Here is a 25,119-nt window from a genome sequence, read left to right on the forward strand (position 1 = left end):
CTGTAGTTCCTGTGTAAAGGTGTTAGTAGTACATCACTTGTGTATGTGATGTGTCACGGAATCCAGGCTTTCCTGTCCATTTGGTAAATATTCTAAGGAAATTGGAGTAAACCCTTTGACATGTAATCTGGATTTATTTATGACAGGAAAATGTTCCAATTGATATATGAATGTAAATGTCCCAGGCATGTACACCTCCTGCACAATGCTGATTGGGTGGGGAGAACAGGGTGGAATTACCCCCTGTGGTATACTGTGTGGTTAAAAAGGCACAAGTTTTGCCTGTAAAGTTGTACTCCTGGCTGTACATTAACGCTGTGACATTACCTGTGTGCTGCGCCTCCTATGATAGGAGATGAGACCTTTTCAGACCTATAAGAAAATAAACATTTTATTGCCTCAAGACGACTGCTTCCATCTTGCGACCAACAGAATTACTGCAATAATTCCATTCTCCGGCTGTTCTGGGTAACAGGGTCCCGCGTCCTCCAAGTTCCGCTCTGCCAGCTACCGAAGCAGAGGTCTGGTCCGTGACCAGTGGGGAACCAATCGACGCCAGTCGGGGGTGTGTCAGCAGCGTGTCGACACATACTCAGGTGCCAGTGTCTGTGCCTGAGGAGGTAATCGTGGTTCCAGGCGCCATGTAGTAGGAGTCTGGTGGTGGCAGCGATATTCCCGCCCACTGAGTAGTGGGTGGAGTCAGTAACAGGGAACCCCCTATTGGCCAGGTCCCGTGAGACTAGGAACCGCCATCTGTGGACCCATGGGTGTAGCTAGAGCGTAAGGGCAGATGTCCGGTCACATTGAAGGTGCTCGGACTCAGTTGTTGAGCTAGAACAATTGGGCCATTGTCAAAGTCACTGGTGTCTGGATACTTGCCCGTTTTTCCCGTTTCCAAGACATTGACATAAGATATGGGGTGTTATTTAATATATTTCTTAACATAAAACAAAAAACAATGTAATAAGAAAAAATGTGGAAATGTTGGGTTACTGGTAATGATGTGAGCAGTACTAGGGGCGGGGATATTAGTGTGTACATAATGAGAGGCCGATGAGGAAATGTTGGGTTACTGGTAATGATGTGAGCTGTACTAGGGGCGGGGATATTAGTGGGTACATAATGAGAGGCCGATGAGGAAATGTTGGGTTACTGGTAATGATGTGAGCAGTACTAGGGGCGGGGATATTAGTGGGTACATAATGAGAGGCCGATGAGGAAATGTTGGGTTACTGGTAATGATGTGAGCTGTACTAGGGGCGGGGATATTAGTGGGTACATAATGAGAGGCCGATGAGGAAATGTTGGGTTACTGGTAATGATGTCAGCTGTACTAGGGGCGGGGATATTAGTGGGTACATAATGAGAGGCCGATGAGGAAATGTTGGGTTACTGGTAATGATGTGAGCAGTACTAGGGGCGGGGATATTAGTGGGTACATAATGAGAGGCCGATGAGGAAATGTTGGGTTACTGGTAATGATGTCAGCTGTACTAGGGGCGGGGATATTAGTGGGTACATAATGAGAGGCCGATGAGGAAATGTTGGGTTATTGGTAATTATGTGAGCTGTACTAGCGGCGGGGATATTAATGGGTACATGAGAGGCCGATGAGGAAATGTTGGGTTACTGGTAATGATGTCAGCTGTACTAGGGGCGGGGATATTAGTGGGTACATAATGAGAGGCCGATGAGGAAATGTTGGGTTACTGGTAATGATGTGAGCAGTACTAGGGGCAGGGATATTAGTGGGTACATAATGAGAGGCCGATGAGGAAATGTTGGGTTACTGGTAATGATGTCAGCTGTACTAGGGGCGGGGATATTAGTGGGTACATAATGAGAGGCCGATGAGGAAATGTTGGGTTACTGGTAATGATGTCAGCAGTACTAGGGGCGGGGATATTAGTGGGTACATAATGAGAGGCTGATGAGGAAATGTTGGGTTACTGGTAATGATGTGAGCTGTACTAGGGGCGGGGATATTAGTGGGTACATAATTAGAGGCCGATGAGGAAATGTTGGGTTACTGGTAATGATGTCAGCAGTACTAGGGGCGGGGATATTAGTGGGTACAAAATGAGAGGCCGATGAGGAAATGTTGGGTTACTGGTAATGATGTGAGCTGTACTAGGGGTGGGGATATTAGTGGGTACATAATGAGAGGCCGATGAGGAAATGTTGGGTTACTGGTAATGATGTGAGCTGTACTACAGGCGGGGATATTAGTGGGTACATAATGAGAGGCCGATGAGGAAATGTTGGGTTAGACTTATCCACCTACAGCTGTCAGTACTGGTGCCACGGTGACTGGTAACCATGGGTAATCAGACTAATACCCCTACAGCTGTTGGTACTGGTGCCTTGGTGACCAGTAACCATGGGTAACCAGACTAATACACCTACAGCTGTCAGTACTGGTGCCACGACGACCAGTAACCATAGGTAACCAGACTAATTCATTACAGCTTTCAGGACCGGTGCCACGGTGACCATAATCATGGGGAACCAGACTAATCCACCTACAGCTGTCCATACTGGTACCACGGTGACCGGTAACTATGGGTAACCAAACTAATACACCTACAGCTGTGATACTGGTGCCATGGTGACCGGTAACCATGGGGAACCAGACTAATCCACCTACAGCTGTCCATACTGGTACCACGGTTACTGGTAACTATGGGTAACCAGACTAATACACCTACAGCTGTGATACTGGTGCCACGGCAACTGGTAACCATGGGTAACAACACTAATACACCATGGAGACCAGTAACCATGTGTAACCAGACTAATACACCAACAGCTGTTAGTACTAGTGCCATGGCGACCAGTAACCACGGGGAACCAGACTAGTAGGTCATCTACAGCTGTCAGTACTGGTGCCACACCTCCTATGTAAGGTGTGGCACCAGTAAGGGGTGCAGGACCCGGCAGGGAAGTGGGGGGTATGTGGGCGGCTGTATGGAGTAGATGCCCCGGCTGGGGAGTGGTGATGATAAATATCTCCGGAGGAGAGGCAGCAAATGGAGGGAGAACTATTGCATGCCAGGTAACACAGATGTCTCGGTGGAGATATTGGGGGCCTCAATGTGAGGACCGGGTAGGTACAGAGCAGTTGTGGGACGCGTGCCCGGCTTATATCCCTCCCCGGCTGCCAACATCTCTGTGTACGTACTACAGCTAGTCCTCCAACAGGAGCCGCTTCACGCCTGACTATCGCCCTGTGCGTTCCACCAGACTTCCGCTCTTTGTGTTCCACCCGACTTCCGCTCTGTGCGTTCCACCCAACTTCCGCTCTGTGCGGTCCAACCGACTTCCGCTCTGTGCGGTCCAACCGACTTCCGCTCTGTGCGGTCCAACCGACTTCCGCTCTGTGCGGTCCACCCGACTTCCGCTCTGTGCGGTCCAACCGACTTCCGCTCTGTGCGGTCCAACCGACTTCCGCTCTGTGCGTTCCAACTTACTGCCGCCCAGTGCGTTCCATCCCATTTGAGCCCTGGGCGGGCCAAACAGTGAGAGCTTCCGGTAGAGGTTGTACTGAGCGGGAAGCAGCACCAGCTGATGGTGAGATGACTGTCATTATACAGGTGGAGTAGCCTGTGGTGTCCTGTTATACAAGGGAAGCAGCCTGTAGTGTCTTGTTATACAGGGGGAGCAGCCTGTGGTGTCCTATTATTATACAGGGGGAGCAGCGTGTGGTGTCCTGTTATTATTATTATTATACAGGGGGAGTAGCCTGTGGTGTCCTGTTATACAAGGGAAGCAGCCTGTAGTGTCCTGTTATACAGGGGGAGCAGCCTGTGGTGTCCTGTTATTATACAGGGGGAGCAGCCTGTGGTGTCCTGTTATTATTATTATACAGGGGGAGCAGCCTGTGGTGTCCTGTTATTATTATTATTATACAGGAGGAGCAGCGTGTGGTGTCCTATTGTTATTATTATTATACAGGGGAGCAGCCTGTGGTGTCCTATTATTATTATTATTATACAGGAGGAGCAGCCTGTGGTGTCCTGTTATTATTATTATACAGGAGGAGCAGCCTGTGGTGTCCTGTTATTATTATTATTATTATACAGGGGGAGCATCGTGTGGTGTCCTATTATTATTATACAGGGGTGTAGCCTGTAGTGTCCTGTTATACAGGGGGAGCAGCCTGTGGTGTCCTGTTATTATTATACAGGGGGAGCAGCCTGTGGTGTCCTGTTATTATTATACAGGGGGAGCAGCCTGTGATATCCTGTTATTATTATTATACAGGAGGAGCAGCCTGTGGTGTCCTGTTATTATTATTATACAAGGGGAACAGCCTGTGGTGTCCTGTTATTATTATTATACAGGAGGAGCAGCCTGTGGTGTCCTGTTATTATTATACAGGGGGAGCAGCCTGTGGTGTCCTGTTATTATTATTATTATTATTATTATTATACAGGGGAGCAGCCTGTGGTGTCCTGTTATTATTATTATTATACAGGGGGAGCAGCCTGTGGTGTCCTGTTGTTATTATTATTATACAAGGGGAGCAGCCTGTGGTGTCCTGTTATTATTATTATACAGGAGGAGCAGCCTGTGGTGTCCTGTTATTATTATACAGGGGGAGCAGCCTGTGGTGTCCTGTTATTATTATTATTATTATACAGGGGAGCAGCCTGTGGTGTCCTGTTATTATTATTATTATTATTATTATTATACAGGGGGAGCAGCCTGTGGTGTCCTGTTATTATTATTATTATTATTATTATTATTATTATTATTCAAGGGGAGCAGCCTGTGGTGTCCTGTTATTATTATTATTATACAGGGGGAGCAGCCTGTGGTGTCCTATTATTATTATTATTATTATTATACAGGGGGAGCAGCATGTGGTGTCCTGTTATTATTATACAGGGGGAGCAGCCTGTGGTGTCCTGTTATTATTATAATTATACAGGGGGAGCAGCCTGTGGTGTCCTATTATTATTATTATTATTATTATTATTATTATTATTATTATACAGGGGGAGCAGCCTGTGGTGTCCTGTTGTAATTATTATACCGGGGGAGCAGCCTGTGGTGTCCTGTAATTATTATTATTATACCGGGGGAGCAGCCTGTGGTGTCCTGTTATTATTATACAGGGGAGCAGCCTGTGGTGTACTGTTATTATTATACAGGGGGAGCAGCCTGTGGTTTCCTGTTATTATTATACAGGGGGAGCAGCCTGTGGTGTCCTGTTATTATTATACAGGGGGAGCAGCCTGTGGTGTCCTGTTATTATTATACAGGGGGAGCAGCCTGTGGTGTCCTGTTATTATTATACAGGGGGAGCAGCCTGTGGTGTCCTGTTATTATTATACAGGGGGAGCAGCCTGTGGTGTCCTGTTATTATTATACAGGGGGAGCAGCCTGTGGTGTCCTGTTATTATTATACAGGGGAGCAGCCTGTGGTGTCCTGTTATTATTATACAGGGGGGGGGGGCAGCCTGTGGTGTCCTATTATTATTATTATTATACCGGGGGAGCAGCCTGTGGTGTCCTGTAATTATTATTATTATTATTATTATTATTATTATTATTATTATACAGGGGGAGCAGCCTGTGGTGTCCTGTTATTATTATTATTATTATTATTATTATTATTATTATTATTATTATTATTATTATGCTGCAATGGGAGCAGCCTGTGGTGTCCTGTTATTATTATACAGGGGGGCAGCCTGTGGTGTCCTGTTATTATTATACAGGAGGAGCAGCCTGTGGTGTCCTGTTGTTATTATTATACCGGGGGAGCAGCCTGTGGTGTCCTGTTGTTATTATTATACAGGGGGAGCAGCCTGTGGTGTCCTGTTATTATTATACAGGGGGAGCAGCCTGTGGTGTCCTGTTATTATTATACAGGGGGAGCAGCCTGTGGTGTCCTGTTATTATTATACAGGGGGAGCAGCCTGTGGTGTCCTGTTATTATTATACAGGGGGAGCAGCCTGTGGTGTCCTGTTATTATTATACAGGGGGAGCAGCGTGTGGTGTCCTGTTATTATTATACAGGGGGAGCAGCCTGTGGTGTCCTGTTATTATTATACAGGGGGAGCAGCCTGTGGTGTCCTGTTATTATTATACAGGGGGAGAAGCCTGTGGTGTCCTGTTATTATTATACAGGGGGAGCAGCCTGTGGTGTCCTGTTATTATTATACAGGGGGAGCAGCCTGTGGTGTCCTGTTGTTGTTGTTGTTGTTGTTATTATTATTATTATTATTATTATTATTATTATTATTATACAGGGGGAGCAGCCTGTGGTGTGCTGTTATTATTATTATTATTATACAGGGGGAGCAGCCTGTTTTATCCTGTTGTTATTATTATACAGGGGGAACAGCCTGTGGTGTCATTATTATTATTATTATACAGGTGGAGCAGCCTGTGGTCTCATGTTATTATACAGGAGGAGCAGCCTGTGGTGTCCTGTTATTATTATACAGGGGGAGCAGCCTGTGGTGTCCTGTTATTATTATACAGGAGGAGCAGCCTGTGGTGTCCTGTTATTATTATACAGGAGGAGCAGCCTGTGGTGTCCTGTTATTATTATACAGGGGGAGCAGCCTGTGGTGTCCTGTTAATATTATACAGGAGGAGCAGCCTGTGGTGTCATTATTATTATTATACAGGTGGAACAGCCTGTGGTCTCCTGTTTTTATTATTATACAGGAGGAGCAGCCTGTGGTGTCCTGTTGTTGTTGTTGTTGTTGTTGTTGTTATTATACAGGAGGAGCAGCCTGTGGTGTCCTGTTATTATTATACAGGGGGAGCAGCCTGTGGTGTCCTGTTATTATTATACAGGGGGAGCAGCCTGTGGTGTCCTGTTATTATTATACAGGGGGAGCAGCCTGTGGTGTCCTGTTATTATTATACAGGGGGAGCAGCCTGTGGTGTCCTGTTATTATTATACAGGGGGAGCAGCCTGTGGTGTCCTGTTGTTGTTGTTATTATTATTATTATTATTATTATTATTATTATACAGGGGGAGCAGCCTGTGGTGTGCTGTTATTATTATTATACAGGGGGAGCAGCCTGTTTTATCCTGTTGTTATTATTATACAGGGGGAACAGCCTGTGGTGTCATTATTATTATTATACAGGTGGAGCAGCCTGTGGTCTCATGTTATTATACAGGAGGAGCAGCCTGTGGTGTCCTGTTATTATTATACAGGGGGAGCAGCCTGTGGTGTCCTGTTATTATTATACAGGAGGAGCAGCCTGTGGTGTCCTGTTATTATTATACAGGAGGAGCAGCCTGTGGTGTCATTATTATTATTATTATACAGGTGGAACAGCCTGTGGTCTCCTGTTTTTATTATTATACAGGAGGAGCAGCCTGTGGTGTCCTGTTGTTGTTGTTGTTATTATTATACAGGAGGAGCAGCCTGTGGTGTCCTGTTATTATTATACAGGAGGAGCAGCCTGTGGTGTCCTGTTATTATTATACAGGGGGAGCAGCCTGTGGAGTCCTATTATTATTATACAGGTGGAGCAGCCTGTGGTGTCCTGTTATTATTATACAGGGGGAGCAGCCTTTAGTGTCCTCTTATAAAGGGGGAGCAGACTGTAGTGTCCTGTTAAACAGGGGGGAGCAATTTGTGGTGTCCTTTTATTATACGGGGGAGCAGCCTGTGGTGTCCTATTAGACAGGGGGAGCAGCATGTGGTGTCCTATTAGACAGGGGGAGCAGCCTGTGGTGTCCTGTTATACAGGGGGAGCTGCCTGTGGTGTCCTATTCTAATTATTATACAGGGGAGCAGCCTGTGGTGTCCTGTTATACAGGGGGAGCAGCCTGTGGTGTCCTGTTATACAGGGGGAGCAGCCTGTGGTGTCCTGTTATACAGGGGGAGCAGCCTGTGGTGTCCTGTTATACAGGGGGAGCAGCCTGTGGTGTCCTGTTATACAGGGGAAGCAGCCTGTGGTGTCCTGTTATACAGGCGGAGCAGCCTCTGGTGTCCTGTTATACAGGGGGAGCAGCCTGTGGTGTCCTGTTATAATACAGGGGGAGCAGCCTGTGGTGTCCTGTTATTGTTATACAGGGGGAGCATCTTGTGGTATCCTGTTATTATTATACAGTGGGAGCAGCCTGCGGTGTCCTGTTATACAGGGGGAGCATCCTGTGGTGTCCTGTTATACAGGGGGAGCAGCCTGTGGTGTCCTTTTATACAAGGGGAGCAGCCTGTGGTGTCCTGTTATTGTTATACAGGGGGAACAGCCTGTGGTGTCCTGTCATTGTTATACAGGAGGAACAGCCTGCGGTGTCCTGTTATTATTATACAAGGGGAGCAGCCTGCTGTGTCCTGTTGTTGTTATACAGGGGGAACAGCCTGTGGTGTCCTGTTATTATTATACAGGGGGAGCAGCCTGTGGTGTCCTGTTATTGTTATACAGGGGGAGCATCTTCTGGTATCCTGTTATTATTATACAGTGGGAACAGGCTGTGGTGTCCTGTTATACAGGGGGAGCAGCCTGTATGGTCCTGTTATACAGGGGGGGCAGTCTGTGGTGTCCTGTTATTATTATTATACAGGGGGAGCAGCCTGTGGTGTCCTGTTATTATACAGGCGGAGCAGACTGTGGTGTCCTGTTATTGTTATACAGGGGAGCTGCCTGTGGTGTCCTGTTATATTTATACAGGGGGAGCATCCTGTAGTGTCCTGCTATTATTATACAGAGGGAGCAGCCTGTGGTGTCCTGTTATCATTATACAGGGTGGCAGCCTGTGGTGTCCTGTTATTATTATACAGGGGGAGCAGCCTGTGGTGTCCTGTTATTATACAGGGGGAGCAGCCTGTGGTGTCCTGTTACACAGCGTGAGCAGCCTATGGTGTCCTGTTATACAGGGTGAGCAGCCTGTGGTGTCCTGTTATACAGAGGGAGCAGCATGTGGTGTTCTGTTATACAGGGGGAGCATCCTGCAGTGTCCAGATATTATTATTATTAATCAGGGGAGCAGCCTAAGGTGTCCTGTTATTACTATTATACAGTGGGAGCAGCCTGTGGTGTCCTGTTATTATACAGGGGAGCAGCCTGTGGTGTCCTGTTATTATACAGGTGGAGCAGCCTGTGGTGTCCTGTTGTTATTATACAGGGGGAGCAGCGAGTGGTGTCCTGTTTTTATTATTATACAGTAGAAGCAGCCTGTGGTGTCCTATTCTAATTATTATACAGGGGAGCAGCCTGTGGTGTCCTGTTAATATTATTATACAGGGGAAGTAGTCTGTGGGTTTCTTTTTTTTTGTTATTATTATACAGGAGGAGCAGCCTTTGGTGTCCTGTTATTATATTATACAGGGGGAGCAGTCTGCGGTGTCCTATTAGTATACAGGGGGAGCAGCCTGTGGTGTCCTATTATTATTATTATACAGGGGGAGCAGCCTTTGGTGTCCTGTGTTACAGGGGAGCAGCCTGTGGTGTCCTGTTATACAGGGGAAGCAGCCTGCCGTGTTCTGATGTTATTATTAATCAGGGGAGCAGCCTATGGTGTCCTGTTATTACTATTATACAGTGGGAGCAGCCTGTGGTGTCCTGTTATTATACAGGGGGAGCAGCCTGTGGTGTCCTGTTATTATACAGGGGGTGCAGCCTGTGGTGTGCTGTTGTTATTATACAGGGGGAGCAGCCTGTGGTGTCATTATTATTATTGTTATTATTATTATTATTATTATACAGGAGGAGCAGCCTGTTGTATCCTGTTGTTGTTATTATTATACAGGGGAGCAGTCTGCGGTGCGCGTCCTCCGACCTTTTCATACCCCTACTATCCATGTCGGCGTGGAGTTTAGAATGTAAAGTGTGGCGAGCGCACACGTATAACTTCACAGGTGCCGCGATAGTAGGGGTATGAAAAGGTCGGAGGACGTGCACCGCCGCCCCTCGCGGTCTCGCCACGCTTCGGGTTGGCGTCAATCGTGGGGTAACGCTCACAATGGGGTTGCGTTACTTTTACACCATGACGGGGCCATATACAATGTGAAATGGGTCATATTGGCCCATATTGTTTCCTATGTAAAATGGACTTAATCAAGTCCATCTCATCTTGTGCCATTATAATGGCGAGGTTTCTAGGGGGAGGAGGGCGGGGGAATGTGGGAGGGGGAAGGAGATGGAGTAAATCCGCACTGATATTTATTAAAACGTATAAGAGGGTGATGAGTGATCTGTGACAATAACTGACTAGATTCCTAGTAACAAGGAAGGTCGGTCCCAGAGCACTCAGACAATATATGCCATGTGGTGCCTCTGTGCGGGACAGTCAGTGGTGCACCCCGGAGTAATAATTGTAGTTAAACAATGCCAAGGGAGGAGGAGGAAAAAAGAAAACTCTGGGTGGGGGCACCCTGGTATCACAGATCAAGGGGTTTTGTACAACAATAAAATATAGCTTTTATTAGGTATGCTTTAAAATATAGGTTCCTGTACTAAGAAAATTAAATAAAAAAGCGCAGCAAAAATATTGGAAGTATATAGAGACACTGGTCAGGCTCAGGGCCAATGAAATCCTCATTAATCCCCTAATTAGCACCAGGTTATGGTCTGCTTGTTAGTGGGGAAGGTATTAAATCATTGGATTTTTCCTGAACCAGGTGTTTGTCTCGCAACAAGGCAGGGATTTGCAGCAGTGTATTGTGTAATTTGTGACAGATGATATGCTGACTAATAGGAGCATATGTAAAAAGTGTGGCATAAATATGAACGGTACAGCGGCAATAAGGATAGCGATGATACAAGAAAAGGAAAAGATCCACTGGTCAAGACCAGTGGTTACCTGGAGAGACCCCACCGGTGTGATGTAAGTATACCGGAGTGAAGTCTGCTGCTGTGCCGGGTTGTGTGCGCTCGCTGCTGGCTGCTGGCTGGCGTCCCTGCCTGGAGAGAAGCCGGTCACGTGTGTGCACCACGTGTCCCGGCGGTATCCTCTGACGTACGTTTCGCTACGCTTGGTCACAGAGGTGTGTCCAGTGTACGTCAGCTCCTGTCTCTTATTGTGCGCTGAGCCTATCATATCCTGCGCGGTAATGGTAAGCCCTGTGAGATTGCTAGATTTGCCTAGCGAATCCCGGAGCGGGGGTGCGTCCCTGGGAACCAATGGATTGCCTCGAATGGCAGCCATGTCCCAGAGTAAATAATAACGTATTTGATGTAGTCCTGTGTCCAGGTCTGGCATTATGCACCAATGCGCTGGATAGGGTTCTATATTCGTAGAAGGCTGGCGTGACGAGTGAGAAGGTATACTGATATAAAGTTGAATGAAATAAAAGAGTTAAAATCAAATGCGGTCAGTACACACTGGGAATTAGTTACGTCTGGAGGGTTGCAGGTAAAAATGGGGATAACGAGAGTAAAGAGGTAAAGGGAGAGAGATAGAGTATTATTGAGAAAAAAAAGGGGGGGGGGGAAATTGTAAGGGTAATAGGTCAATATGTTGCCGTTACATGGGTAGAGGCAGAGAGATGGCAGACATCAGGATTGCGGGTGTATAGAATTATATCTCACTGTATTTGTTAGTCAAATTGTGCTTGTCAGATGAAAGCTATTATAACAGTTTAGACGTTGTAGAAAATCCAAGCTGATCCCAAAGTATGTGGAATGGGGTAGGGGTGAATGTCCATGGTTGGTAATCCTTGGATCTGATAGTAAATTGTTCATAGGGTTTTTAAATGACACCGAGAGCTGATCAATAGATAGGAATAGTAGGTCGTGTTATATGTGACAGGTGACATTAAAGGAATGTGAGGAATATTGATAGTACTTTGGTGTTGGTGACATTATTGAGATTGTGAATGTGATGTGGGTTATATTATTAATTTGATTATGTGTATATGTATATATAAAGTTGTAAAACTATAAAATTTTTTAAAAATTATATTTATAGCCGCTAAGGGATTGTGCACCGCCCTGTTTAGAAACTTTTAGTATACGATACCTGGTGTTCACAGGAGGTCCCCCATCCCATTACTTACCAGGCCCAGTGCTGCTTAGCTTCCAAGGTCGGCCGTATTTGGGCGGTCCAGCATCGATTTGATCGTAGTTTCCAGATTCTTACAGGTGGTGGGTGTGCAGTATAAGTGCTGTCAAGAAGGTGATGGCTTAACAAAATGCCACCACTATAAGTGAGTGCATACTAATAAAAAAAAAAAAAAAAAAAAATTTGAGTGAAACGTGAGGGAGATGGGAGTAATTTATTAGTGAGGGTTATCTACCCTGGTGCTGGGGGTGAGAAGGGAGGTAAAGGTGATGATAGAGTGATAGTCATACTAATGACATATGGAGGTGCCACTGAGTGAGTCAAAGGCGCTCGGTTTATTAATGTCAAGGAAGTTCAGCCAGGATGGTCTTTCTATAGGAAGGCACCATAGTTGATATTCTCATTCATTCCTGTTGGGTAGAGTGAGTTCAACTTAAATATCCATTCGCTTTCTTTCTTTAAGAGGGTATTCGTGAGGTCTCCGCCCCTGATGCCCAGGCTGATTTTTTCCAGTCCGAATATTTTCAGGTCCTTCCAGTTGTTGTTATGTTTTTTATGGAAGTGTCGGGCTACCGTCGTTAGTTTCCGCATCTTGGTTTTATCGGTGTTGGCATTGCGAATGTTTCCTATGTGCTCTAATATTCTTTGCTTCAGGGGCCTTGTGGTCATGCCCACGTACCGTTGTTCGCAAGGACAGGTTAGGCAGTACACCACATTTGAAGTATTACAATTGATGTAATGTCGTAACTCAATTTTTTTGTCAAATTTGTCCTTGACTTGCTTGGTGTTGGTGATGTGTGGGCACATTTTGCAAGAACCACAAGAGTAGGTACCTGGTGCAGTATCCTTCCTTTTTTGTGATCGAACAAAGTGGCTGGAAACTAATTTGTCCCGGAGGTTTCTGGATCGTCTCCAACTCATTGAGACTTGAGAGCTGAGTTTTTTGGAGAGAGTGGGATCCAGATGTAGCACTGGCCAGTGTTTCTGGATGGCATTTTTGGCTTGTCTCCATTCTTGGCAGAAGTTGCCCACGAACCTAATTGTGCTGTCCTCTTTTTTGGTCTTTTTCTTGAAGATGAGTTCTTCACGGCTTCTGGTTGATGAAGTCTTGGCAGCTTTTTTAATGGAAGTTTTGCTGTACCCCCTATCCTGGAGCCTTAGGGCCAAATTCTTACTGAGTGTGATGTATTCTTCTTGGTCCGAACAGTTTCTTCTGAGGCGGAGAAATTCTCCCTTTGGTATGTTTTCCACTGTTGGTGGAAAGTGTGAACTGGTTTGGTGCAGAAGCGTGTTGGTAGCGGTTTCCTTTCTATGGAGTCTGGTGGAGATCATGTCTTGGTCGTTTTTATAAATCATCAGGTCCAGAAAGGGAAGTTGTTGTTGGCTGATAGTGTGTGTGAGATGGATATTGAGAGGATTATTGTTCAGAAGCTGAATGAAGTCCAGGAGTTCCTGTTGTTCGCCTTCCCAGATCATGAAGATGTCGTCGATATATCGAACCCACATCAGGACTTTCGAAGTCAGATGTTCATTTTTGTCATTAAATACCAGGGTTTCCTCCCACCATCCGAGAAAGATGTTCGCATATGTCGGAGCGCACGCTGCCCCCATAGCGGTTCCGCGAACCTGTAAGAAGAATCTGTCATTAAATGTGAAGAAGTTGTGTTGTAGAACAAATTTCAGGAGTTTGCTCAGTAGTCTATGGAATTCATCCATCCCTTCTGTTTGCATGAAATACTCAACCGCCTCAATTCCATGGTGGTGATGGATTGATGTATAAAGGGCCTCCACGTCTAGAGACACCATGTATTGGTTAGGTTCAAGTTTTATATCATTGATTCTACGGAGAACATCAGCTGTGTCCTGGACAAAGGATGGCAGTTGTAGGACATGGTGTCTAAGATGTAAGTCCAGGAATGTACTGGCTTTCTCGGTGAGTCCTCCGATGCCAGATACTATTGGGCGGCCGGGGGGACAGTTGACATCTTTATGAACCTTCGGTAGTAAGTAAAATGTGGGGATCCTGGGGTTCTCAGTGTGCAGATATTGGTGTTCTTTGTTCGTAATGACACCATCTTGTAAGGCTTGGTTGATGATTCCATCGTATTGGCTTTTGTAGTTTTATAGTGGGTTAAATATGAGGGGTTTGTAGCATTGTAGGTCATGTAGTTGACGGTATGCTTCCTTGAGGTAATCACGTCAGAGGATACCGCCGGGACACGTGGTGCACACACGTGACCGGCTTCTCTCCAGGCAGGGACGCCAGCCAGCAGCGAGCGCACACAACCCGGCACAGCAGCAGACTTCACTCCGGTATACTTACATCACACCGGTGGGGTCTCTCCAGGTAACCACTGGTCTTGACCAGTGGATCTTTTCCTTTTCTTGTTTCATCGCTATCCTTATTGCCGCTGTACCGTTCATATTTATGCCACACTTTTTACATATGCTCCTATTAGTCAGCATATCATCTGTCACAAATTACACAATACACTGCTGCAAATCCCTGCCTTGTTGCGAGACAAACACCTGGTTCAGGAAAAATCCAATGATTTAATACCTTCCCCACTAACAAGCAGACCATAACCTGGTGCTAATTAGGGGATTAATGAGGATTTCATTGGCCCTGAGCCTGACCAGTGTCTCTATATACTTCCAATATTTTTGCTGCGCTTTTTTATTTAATTTTCTTAGTACAGGAACCTATATTTTAAAGCATACCTAATAAAAGCTATATTTTATTGTTGTACAAAACCCCTTGATCTGTGATACCAGGGTGCCCCCACCCAGAGTTTTCTTTTTTCCTCCTCCTCCCTTGGCATTGTTTAGCCATTATAATGGCACAAGACCGACGCGATGCTCCCGATTTCAATGTTAAAAATATTTTAACATTGAAGCCTATGGCAAAATCGCGTCGGTCGCGTCGGGGGCCATGTTAATGCACGCAACCGACGCAATACCCCCGATTTTGACTATGCCGGCAAAATGGACCTGATTTCAAAGGAAATCGGGTCCATCTCGTCCATCGTGTACCTTAACTTTAAGGTACACAATGCTCGCGATTGTGGCCGTGCTAGGAAACAAGTACCACTGTTTTTATTATTATACAGGGGGAGCAGCCTGTAGTGTCCTGTTATTAGTATTATACAGGTGGAGCAGGCTGTGGTGTCCTGTAATTATACAGAAGCAGCAGCCTCGGTTGTTCTTTTGTTATTATTATACAGGGTGAGCAGCTTGTGGTGTGCTATTGTTATTCTTTATACAGGAGGAGCAGGCTGTAGTATCCTGTTATTATTATTATTATTATTATTATTATTATTATTATTATACAGGGGGAGCACCCTACAGTGTCCTGTTATTATTATACAGGAGGAGCAGCCTGTGGTGTCCTGTTGGTCAGATGTGACCGAAGAGGTGACTGCTGGCAATGGGACGTTATACAGTAACACTGGGGGATGTGACAGGAGAGGTGACTGCTGGGAATGGGACGTTATACAGTAACACCGGGGGATGTGACCGGAGAGGTGACTGCTGGGAATGGGACGTTATACAGTAACACCGGGGGATGTGACCGGAGAGGTGACTGCTGGGAATGGGACGTTATACAGTAACATCGGGGAATGTGACCGGAGAGGTGACTGCTGGGAATGGGACGTTATACAGTAACATCGGGGAATGTGACCAGAGAGGTGACTGCTGGGAATGGGACGTTATACAGTAACATCGGGGAATGTGACCGGAGAGGTGACTGCTGGGAATGGGACGTTATACAGTAACACTGGGGATGTGACCGGAGTGGTGGCTGCTGGGAATGGGACGTTATACAGTAACACCGGGGGATGAGACAGGAGAGGTGACTGCTGGGAATGGGTCGTTATACAGTAACACTGGGGGATGTGACAGGAGAGGTGACTGCTGGGAATGGGACGTTATACAGTAACACCGGGGGGATGTGACCGGAGAGGTGACTGCTGGGAATGGGACGTTATGCAATAACACCGGGGATGTGACCGGAGAGGTGACTGCAGGGAATGGGATGTTATACAGTAACACCGGGGATGTGACCGGAGAGGTGACTGCTGGGAATGGGACGTTATACAGTAACACCGGGGGATGTGACCGGAGAGGTGACTGCTGGGAATGGGACGTTATACAGTAACACCGGGGGATGTGACCGGAGAGGTGACTGCTGGGAATGGGGCGTTATACAGTAACACCGGGGGATGTGTCTGGGTGATGACTGTATCATTGTCTGTGTCAGGTGCCTATAAGGTGTCAGGATGTCACTGTCTATCTCTCCATGCAGGACGGGGAGTATATAGAGGAACACAGGGGTCTGTACAAGGACGTGATGATGGAGAATCACCGGCCCCTCACATCACTGGGTAAGAGGAGACATTTATTGTACAGGGGAGAGCAGGTATGGGGGTCCTCTATATACACCCAGCATCTGATAATCACATATATACCATGTACTCAGTAACTGCTGCGTGTCTCCTACAGATGGGCCCAGTAACAGGAATACCCCAGAGAGATATCACCGTCCTCTGTATTCCCAGGATAATCACATATATACAATGTCCTCAGTCACTGTGTGTCTCCTACAGATGGGCCCAGTAACAGAGATACCCCAGAGAGATGTCCCCGTCCTCTGTATTCCCAGGATTGTATGGAGGAGAATCACAGGACCCCACAGGAGGAGCAGGTAGGTGGGATTTAGGGTCTCCCCAATATACCAAAGTGACTGTCACTATATGATCTGTACAGAAGCTGTGTGTCTTATACACTGATATTATACTGTGTAATTTAGGGTGAGCACCTTTCTAATGAGAAGGCAGAAGATACAGAGAGAGAAGAAGAGACGTATGTGACTGATATGAAGGCAGAAGATACAGAGGGAGGAGAAGAGACGTATGTGACTGATATGAAGGTAGAAGATACAGAGGGAGAAGAAGAGACGTATGTGACTGATATGAAGGCAGAAGATACAGAGGGAGAAGAAGAGACGTATGTGACTGATATGAAGGCAGAAGATACAGAGGGAGAAGAAGAGACGTATGTGACGGATATGAAGGCAGAAGATACAGAGGGAGAAGAAGAGACGTATGTGACTGATATGAAGGCAGAAGATACAGAGGGAGAAGAAGAGACGTATGTGACTGATATGAAGGCAGAAGATACAGAGGGAGAAGAAGAGACGTATGTGACTGATATGAAGGCAGAAGGTACAGAGGGAGAAGAAGAGACGTATGTGACTGATATGAAGGCAGAATATACAGAGGGAGAAGAAGAGACGTATGTGACTGATATGAAGGCAGAAGGTACAGAGGGAGAAGACATGTATGGGACTGATGTTAAAGTAGAAGAGACATATTTGAGGGGTTATCAGCAGTGTAAGGAGGAGGAAATCCCTACAGATATCAGCACAGGTGAGTAATAAACACTTATTACAGACTAAGGATGGAGTATGTTGCCATCATCCCCTATTATACTCCTGCTCTCCCCCTCACATCATGTCACTGTGTGTTACCAGCCCAGAGATCTGACCAGTCTCCTCCCCGCACTCTCTGGTGTATCTCATACATCAGGAGCCATCAGCCCCTATTATACTCCTGCTCTCCCCCTCACATCATGTCACTGTGTGTTACCAGCCCAGAGATCTGACCAGTCTCCTCCCCGCACTCTCTGGTGTATCTCATACATCAGGTGCCATCAGCCCCTATTATACTCCTGCTCTCCCCCTCACATCATGTCACTGTGTGTTACCAGCCCAGAGATCTGACCAGTCTCCTCCCCGCACTCTCTGGTGTATCTCATACATCAGGAGCCATCAGCCCCTATTATACCCCTGCTCTCCCCCTCACATCATGTCACTGTGTGTTACCAGCCCAGAGATCTGACCAGTCTCCTCCCCGCACTCTCTGGTGTATCTCATACATCAGGTGCCATCAGCCCCTATTATACTCCTGCTCTCCCCCTCACATCATGTCACTGTGTGTTACCAGCCCAGAGATCTGACCAGTCTCCTCCCCGCACTCTCTGGTGTATCTCATACATCAGGAGCCATCAGCCCCTATTATACTCCTGCTCTCCCCCCCACATCATGTCACTGTGTTACCAGCCCAGAGATCTGACCAGTCTCCTCCCCGCGCTCTCTGGGGTATCTCCTACATCAGGAGCCATCAGCCCCTATTATACTCCTGCTCTCCCCCCTCACTTCATGTCACTGTTACCAGCCCAGAGATCTGACCAGTCTCCTCCCCGCACTCTCTGGTGTATCTCCTACATCAGGAGCCATCAGCCCCTATTATACGCCTGCTCTCCCCCTCACATCATGTCACTGTGTATTACCAGCCCATAGATCTGACCAGTCTCCTCCCCGCACTCTCTGGTGTATCTCATACATCAGGATCCACCATCCCCTATTATACTACTGCTCTCCCCCTCACATCATGTCACTGTGTGTTACCAGCCCAGAGATCTGACCATTCTCCTCCCCGCACTCTCTGGTGTATCTCATACATCAGGAGACATCAGCCCCTATTATACTCCTGCTTTCCCCCTCACATCATGTCACTGTGTGTTACCAGCCCAGAGATCTGACCAGTCTCCTCCCCGCACTCTCTGGTGTATCTCATACATCAGCAGCCATCAGCCCCTATTATACTCCTGCTCTCCCCCTCACATCATGTCACTGTGTGTTACCAGCCCAGAGATCTGACCAGTCTCCTCCCTGCACTCTCTGGTGTATCTCATACATCAGGAGCCATCAGCCCCTATTATACTCCTGCTCTCCCCTCACATCATGTCACTGTGTGTTACCAGCCCAGAGATCTGACCAGTCTCCTCCCCGCACTCTCTGGTGTATCTCATACATCAGGAACCATCAGCCCCTATTATACTCCTCTCCCCCTCACATCATGTCACTGTGTGTTACCAGCCCAGATATCTGACCAGTCTCCTCCTCGCACTCTCTGGTGTATCTCATACATCAGGAGCCATCAGCCCCTATTATACCCCTGCTCTCCCCCTCACATCATGTCACTGTGTGTTACCAGCCCAGAGATCTGACCAGTCTCCTCCCCGCACTCTCTGGTGTATCTCATACATCAGGTGCCATCAGCCCCTATTATACTCCTGCTCTCCCCCTCACATCATGTCACTGTGTGTTACCAGCCCAGAGATCTGACCAGTCTCCTCCCCGCACTCTCTGGTGTATCTCATACATCAGCAGCCATCAGCCCCTATTATACCCCTGCTCTCCCCCTCACATCATGTCACTGTGTGTTACCAGCCCAGAGATCTGACCAGTCTCCTCCCCGCACTGTCTGGTGTATCTCCTACATCAGGAGCCATCAGCCCCTATTATACTCCTGCTCTCCCCCCTCACTTCATGTCACTGTTACCAGCCCAGAGATCTGACCAGTCTCCTCCCCGCACTCTCTGGTGTATCTCCTACATCAGGAGCCATCAGCCCCTATTATACGCCTGCTCTCCCCCTCACATCATGTCACTGTGTATTACCAGCCCATAGATCTGACCAGTCTCCTCCCCGCACTCTCTGGTGTATCTCATACATCAGGATCCACCATCCCCTATTATACTCCTGCTCTCCCCCTCACATCATGTCACTGTGTGTTACCAGCCCAGAGATCTGACCAGTCTCCTCCCCGCACTCTCTGGGGTATCTCCTACATCAGGAGCCATCAGCCCCTATTATACTCCTGCTCTCCCCCTCACATCATGTCACTGTGTGTTACCAGCCCAGAGATCTGACCAGTCTCCTCCCCGCACTCTCTGGTGTATCTCCTACATCAGGAGCCATCAGCCCCTATTATACGCCTGCTCTCCCCCTCACATCATGTCACTGTGTATTACCAGCCCATAGATCTGACCAGTCTCCTCCCCGCACTCTCTGGTGTATCTCATACATCAGGATCCACCATCCCCTATTATACTCCTGCTCTCCCCCTCACATCATGTCACTGTGTGTTACCAGCCCAGAGATCTGACCAGTCTCCTCCCCGCACTCTCTGGGGTATCTCCTACATCAGGAGCCATCAGCCCCTATTATACTCCTGCTCTCCCCCTCACATCATGTCACTGTGTGTTACCAGCCCAGAGATCTGACCAGTCTCCTCCCCGCACTCTCTGGTGTATCTCATACATCAGGAGCCATCAGCCCCTATTATACTACTGCTCTCCCCCTCACATCATGTCACTGTGTGTTACCAGCCCAGAGATCTGACCAGTCTCCTCCCTGCACTCTCTGGTGTATCTCATACATCAGCAGCCATCAGCCCCTATTATACTCCTGCTCTCCCCCTCACATCATGTCACTGTGTGTTACCAGCCCAGAGATCTGACCAGTCTCCTCCCCGCACTCTCTGGTGTATCTCATACATCAGGAGACATCAGCCCCTATTATACTCCTGCTCTCCCCCTCACATCATATCCCTGTGTGTTACCAGCCCAGAGATCTGACCAGTCTCCTCTCCACACTCTCTGGTGTATCTCATACATCAGGAGCCATCAGCCCCTATTATACTCCTGCTCTCCCCCTCACATCATGTCACTGTGTGTTACCAGCCCAGAGATCTGACCAGTCTCCTCCCCGCACTCTCTGGTGTATCTCATACATCATCAGCCATCAGCCCCTATTATACTCCTGCTCTCCCCCTCACATCATGTCACTGTGTGTTACCAGCCCAGAGATCTGACCAGTCTCCTCCCCACACTCTCTGGTGTATCTCATACATCAGGAGCCATCAGCCCCTATTATACTCCTGCTCTCCCCCTCACATCATGTCACTGTGTGTTACCAGCCCAGAGATCTGACCAGTCTCCTCCCTGCACTCTCTGGTGTATCTCATACATCAGCAGCCATCAGCCCCTATTATACTCCTGCTCTCCCCTCACATCATGTCACTGTGTGTTACCAGCCCAGAGATCTGACCAGTCTCCTCCCCGCACTCTCTGGGGTATCTCCTACATCAGGAGCCATCAGCCCCTATTATACTACTGCTCTCCCCCTCACATCATGTCACTGTGTGTTACCAGCCCAGAGATCTGACCAGTCTCCTCCCCACACTCTCTGGTGTATCTCATACATCAGGAGACATCAGCCCCTATTATACTCCTGCTCTCCCCCTCACATCATGTCACTGTGTGTTACCAGCCCAGAGATCTGACCAGTCTCCTCCCTGCACTCTCTGGTGTATCTCATACATCAGCAGCCATCAGCCCCTATTATACTCCTGCTCTCCCCCTCACATCATGTCACTGTGTGTTACCAGCCCAGAGATCTGACCAGTCTCCTCCCCGCACTCTCTGGGGTATCTCCTACATCAGGAGCCATCAGCCCCTATTATACTACTGCTCTCCCCCTCACATCATGTCACTGTGTGTTACCAGCCCAGAGATCTGACCAGTCTCTTCCCCGCACTCTCTGGGGTATCTCCTACATCAGGAGCCATCAGCCCCTATTATACTACTGCTCTCCCCCTCACATCATGTCACTGTGTGTTACCAGCCCAGAGATCTGACCAGTCTCTTCCCCGCACTCTCTGGGGTATCTCATACATCAGGAGCCATCAGCCCCTATTATACTCCTGCTCTCCCCCTCACATCATGTCACTGTGTGTTACCAGCCCAGAGATCTGACCAGTCTCCTCTCCACACTCTCTGGTGTATCTCATACATCAGGAGCCATCAGCCCCTATTATACTCCTGCTCTCCCCCCCCACATCATGTCACTGTGTGTTACCAGCCCAGAGATCTGACCAGTCTCCTCCCCGCACTCTCTGGGGTATCTCATACATCAGGAGCCATCAGCCCCTATTATACTCCTGCTCTCCCCTCACATCATGTCACTGTGTTACCAGCCCAGAGATCTGACCAGTCTCCTCCCCGCACTCTCTGGTGTATCTCATACATCGGGAGCCATCAGCCCCTATTATACTCCTGCTCTCCCCTCACATCATGTCACTGTGTGTTACCAGCCCAGAGGTCTGACCAGTCTCCTCCCCGCACTCTCTGGTGTATCTCATACATCAGGAGCCATCAGCCCCTATTATACTCCTGCTCTCCCCCTCACATCATGTCACTGTGTGTTACCAGCCCAGAGATCTGACCAGTCTCCTCCCCGCACTCTCTGGTGTATCTCATACATCAGGAGCCATCAGCCCCTATTATACTCCTGCTCTCCCCCTCACATCATGTCACTGTGTGTTACCAGCCCAGAGATCTGACCAGTCTCCTCCCCGCACTCTCTGGTGTATCTCATACATCAGCAGCCATCAGCCCCTATTATACTCCTGCTCTCCCCCTCACATCATGTCACTGTGTGTTACCAGCCCAGAGATCTGACCAGTCTCCTCCCCGCACTCTCTGGTGTATCTCATACATCAGGAGCCATCAGCTCCTATTATACTCCTGCTCTCCCCCTTACATCATGTCACTGTGTTACCAGCCCAGAGATCTGACCAGTCTCCTCCCCGCACTCTCTGGTGTATATCATACATCAGCAGCCATCAGCCCCTATTATACTCCTGCTCTCATAGAAGGGATGTTTGCAGCGTGGTTGAATCGCCATCAGCTTGTGGGCACCATATTTGGGACACCAAGGACATATAAGTTGTTGCCCCTCTGTATATAAAGCAGTAGCGATGTCACATGACACCCACATGTAATCAGTTGTAGTTGGGGAATGGAAATGCAACAACTGAACCTCTTGATCTCACTAATTGTATAAAGTGTTCCTGGTGGTAACAACACCCTATTGTCATACATGTATTTCCAGCAGATGGAGGCACCGGCAGGAAGACCTCGGAGGGAGATCTCATATTGTCCCCCGATAGTAATATACAAGATGACATCACACAGGACTCTCCAGGAGACATCCCCGTTACTGTATATATACATCCTGTACCTGACAGCGCTGTTATATCATCTAATCCCGCTAATCATGGGAAATGTTCTCCCAATAACTCTAGTATTGCTACAGATAGTGCTGCTCACACAGGGGATTCAGCCTTTACCTGTGCTGAAGGTTTATTACATAGGTCAGTGTTTGTTAGACATCAGAGAAGTCACACAGGGGAGAGTCTATTTCCATGTTCTAAATGTGAGAAATGTTTTACACAGAAATCAAATCTTGTTAGACATGAGAAAAGTCACACAGGTGAGAAACCATTTCCATGCTCTGAGTGCGGGAAATGTTTTACACAGAAATCACATCTTGTTAAACATGAGAGAGGTCACACAGGGGATAAACCTTATTTATGTTCTGAGTGTGGAAAATGTTTTACGCACAGATCGAATCTTGTTATACATGAGAGAAGTCACATGGCTGAGAAACCGTATTCATGTTCTGAGTGTGGAAAATATTTTACTCGGAAATCAGATCTTGTTACACATCAGAGACGTCACACAGGTGAGAAACCTTTTCCATGCTCTGAGTGTGAGAAATGTTTTAAGAAGAAATCAGATCTTGTTCTACATCAGAGGGGTCACACAGATGAAAGACTATTTCCATGTTCTGAGTGTGGGAAATGTTTTACACACAAATCAAACCTTGATATACATGAGAGAAGTCACATAGGTGAGAAATCATTTCCATGTTCTGAGTGTGGGAAATGTTTTACACAGGTATCACATTTTCTTACACATCAGAGATGTCATGGAGGTGAAAATCCATTGCTATGTTCTGAGTGTGGGAAATGTTTTACACAGAAATCAGATCTTGTTAGACATCAGAGATGTCACACAGGTGAGAAACCTTTTCCATGTTCTGAGTGTGGGAAATGTTTTACACAGAAATCAGATCTTGTTAGACATCAGAGAGGTCACACAGGTGAGAAATTATTTCCATGTTCTGAGTGTGGGAAATGTTTTACACAGAAATCATATCTTGTAAGACATGAGAGAGGTCACACAGGTGAGAAATCATTTTCATGTTCTGAGTGTGGGAAATGTTTTACACAGAAATCAGATCTTGTTCGACATCAAGGATGTCACACAGGTAAGAAAGCTTATTCATGCTCTGAGTGTGGGAAATGTTTTACACATAAATCATATCTTGTTGTACATCAGAGACGTCACACAGGTGAGAGGCCATTTCCATGTTTTGTGTGTGGGAAATGTTTTACACAGAAATCACATCTTGTTAAACATGAGAGAGGCCACACAGGTGAGAAACCTTATTCATGTTCTGAGTGTGGAAAATGTTTTACACACAAATCTAATCTTGTTATACATGAGAGTAGTCACACAGGTGAGAAACCTTATTCATGTTCTGAGTGTGGGAAATGTTTTACACGGAAATCAAATCTTGTTATACATGACAGAATTCACACGGGTGAGAAACCTTATTCATGTTCTGCGTGTGGAAAATATTTTACTCGGAAATCAAATCTTGTTATACATGAGAAAAGTCACACAAGTGAGAAACCTTATTCATGTTCTGATTGTGGGAAATGTTATACATACAAATCAGATCTTATTAGACATCAAAGATGTCACGCAGGTAAGTAACTGCTTCCAAGTTCTGAGTGTGGGAAATTAACTTATATATTTTTTAAACATGAAACGTCACTATATAAATATATCTATATCTCAAATTTGTACTCTTCATGTTCCCTCTTCCCTATACAAAGGGGAAGTGACCATTACTATTTGCCCTAGCCTTACAACCACTTGAGTGACACCAGTAACCAGATTGAAGGACCACATGTTAGTAGAATTTAGAGATCTTGGTTACATATAACTACCCAAGCCATCCATCAGGGCTTCTCTGAGTATGGGAGTCACTACTGCTATATTGGGGTGATTAAAGAAGTTGGTATTGCAATGGTTCTGATAAAAACACCCCCTTGTAATCTCGCTCCCTAACGCCCACAACTTGCCATGCTATGTATCTGGTTGACACTGTTATTTTGAAATGTCACAATAAACATTTTTTTGGGTGGGGAAAGCCCATGCGTAGTCACCTAGTTGAGTAACCATTAAATGTGTGTGTGAGAGGAATGTAAGTAGGACTGACCGGCAGGTGGTGGTGTGTGAGAGGAATGTACGTAGGACTGACCGGCAGGTGGTGATATCTGGGTGCTGTATGTGTGTGTGAGAGGAATGTACG

The 25,119-nt window shown here is 46.9% G+C and overlaps 1 protein-coding gene across 1 annotated transcript; it reads left to right on the plus strand.

Moving 5' to 3' along the window:
- Window positions 1-2,926: 2,926 nt before the first annotated feature.
- Window positions 2,927-25,059, plus strand: LOC146009806 (uncharacterized). The gene is made up of 5 exons (XM_083150288.1): window positions 2,927-3,055; window positions 16,291-16,369; window positions 16,592-16,689; window positions 16,795-17,413; window positions 22,786-25,059. The coding sequence occupies exons 1-5, from the start codon at window positions 2,954-2,956 to the stop codon at window positions 24,516-24,518; spliced, it is 2,631 nt and encodes an 876-aa protein (XP_083006414.1). The 5' UTR covers window positions 2,927-2,953; the 3' UTR covers window positions 24,519-25,059.
- Window positions 25,060-25,119: the final 60 nt, after the last annotated feature.

The sequence above is a fragment of the Crinia signifera genome, chromosome 6, assembly GCF_055691185.1.
Source record: "Crinia signifera chromosome 6, ASM5569118v1, whole genome shotgun sequence".
Classification (NCBI taxonomy): domain Eukaryota; kingdom Metazoa; phylum Chordata; class Amphibia; order Anura; family Myobatrachidae; genus Crinia; species Crinia signifera.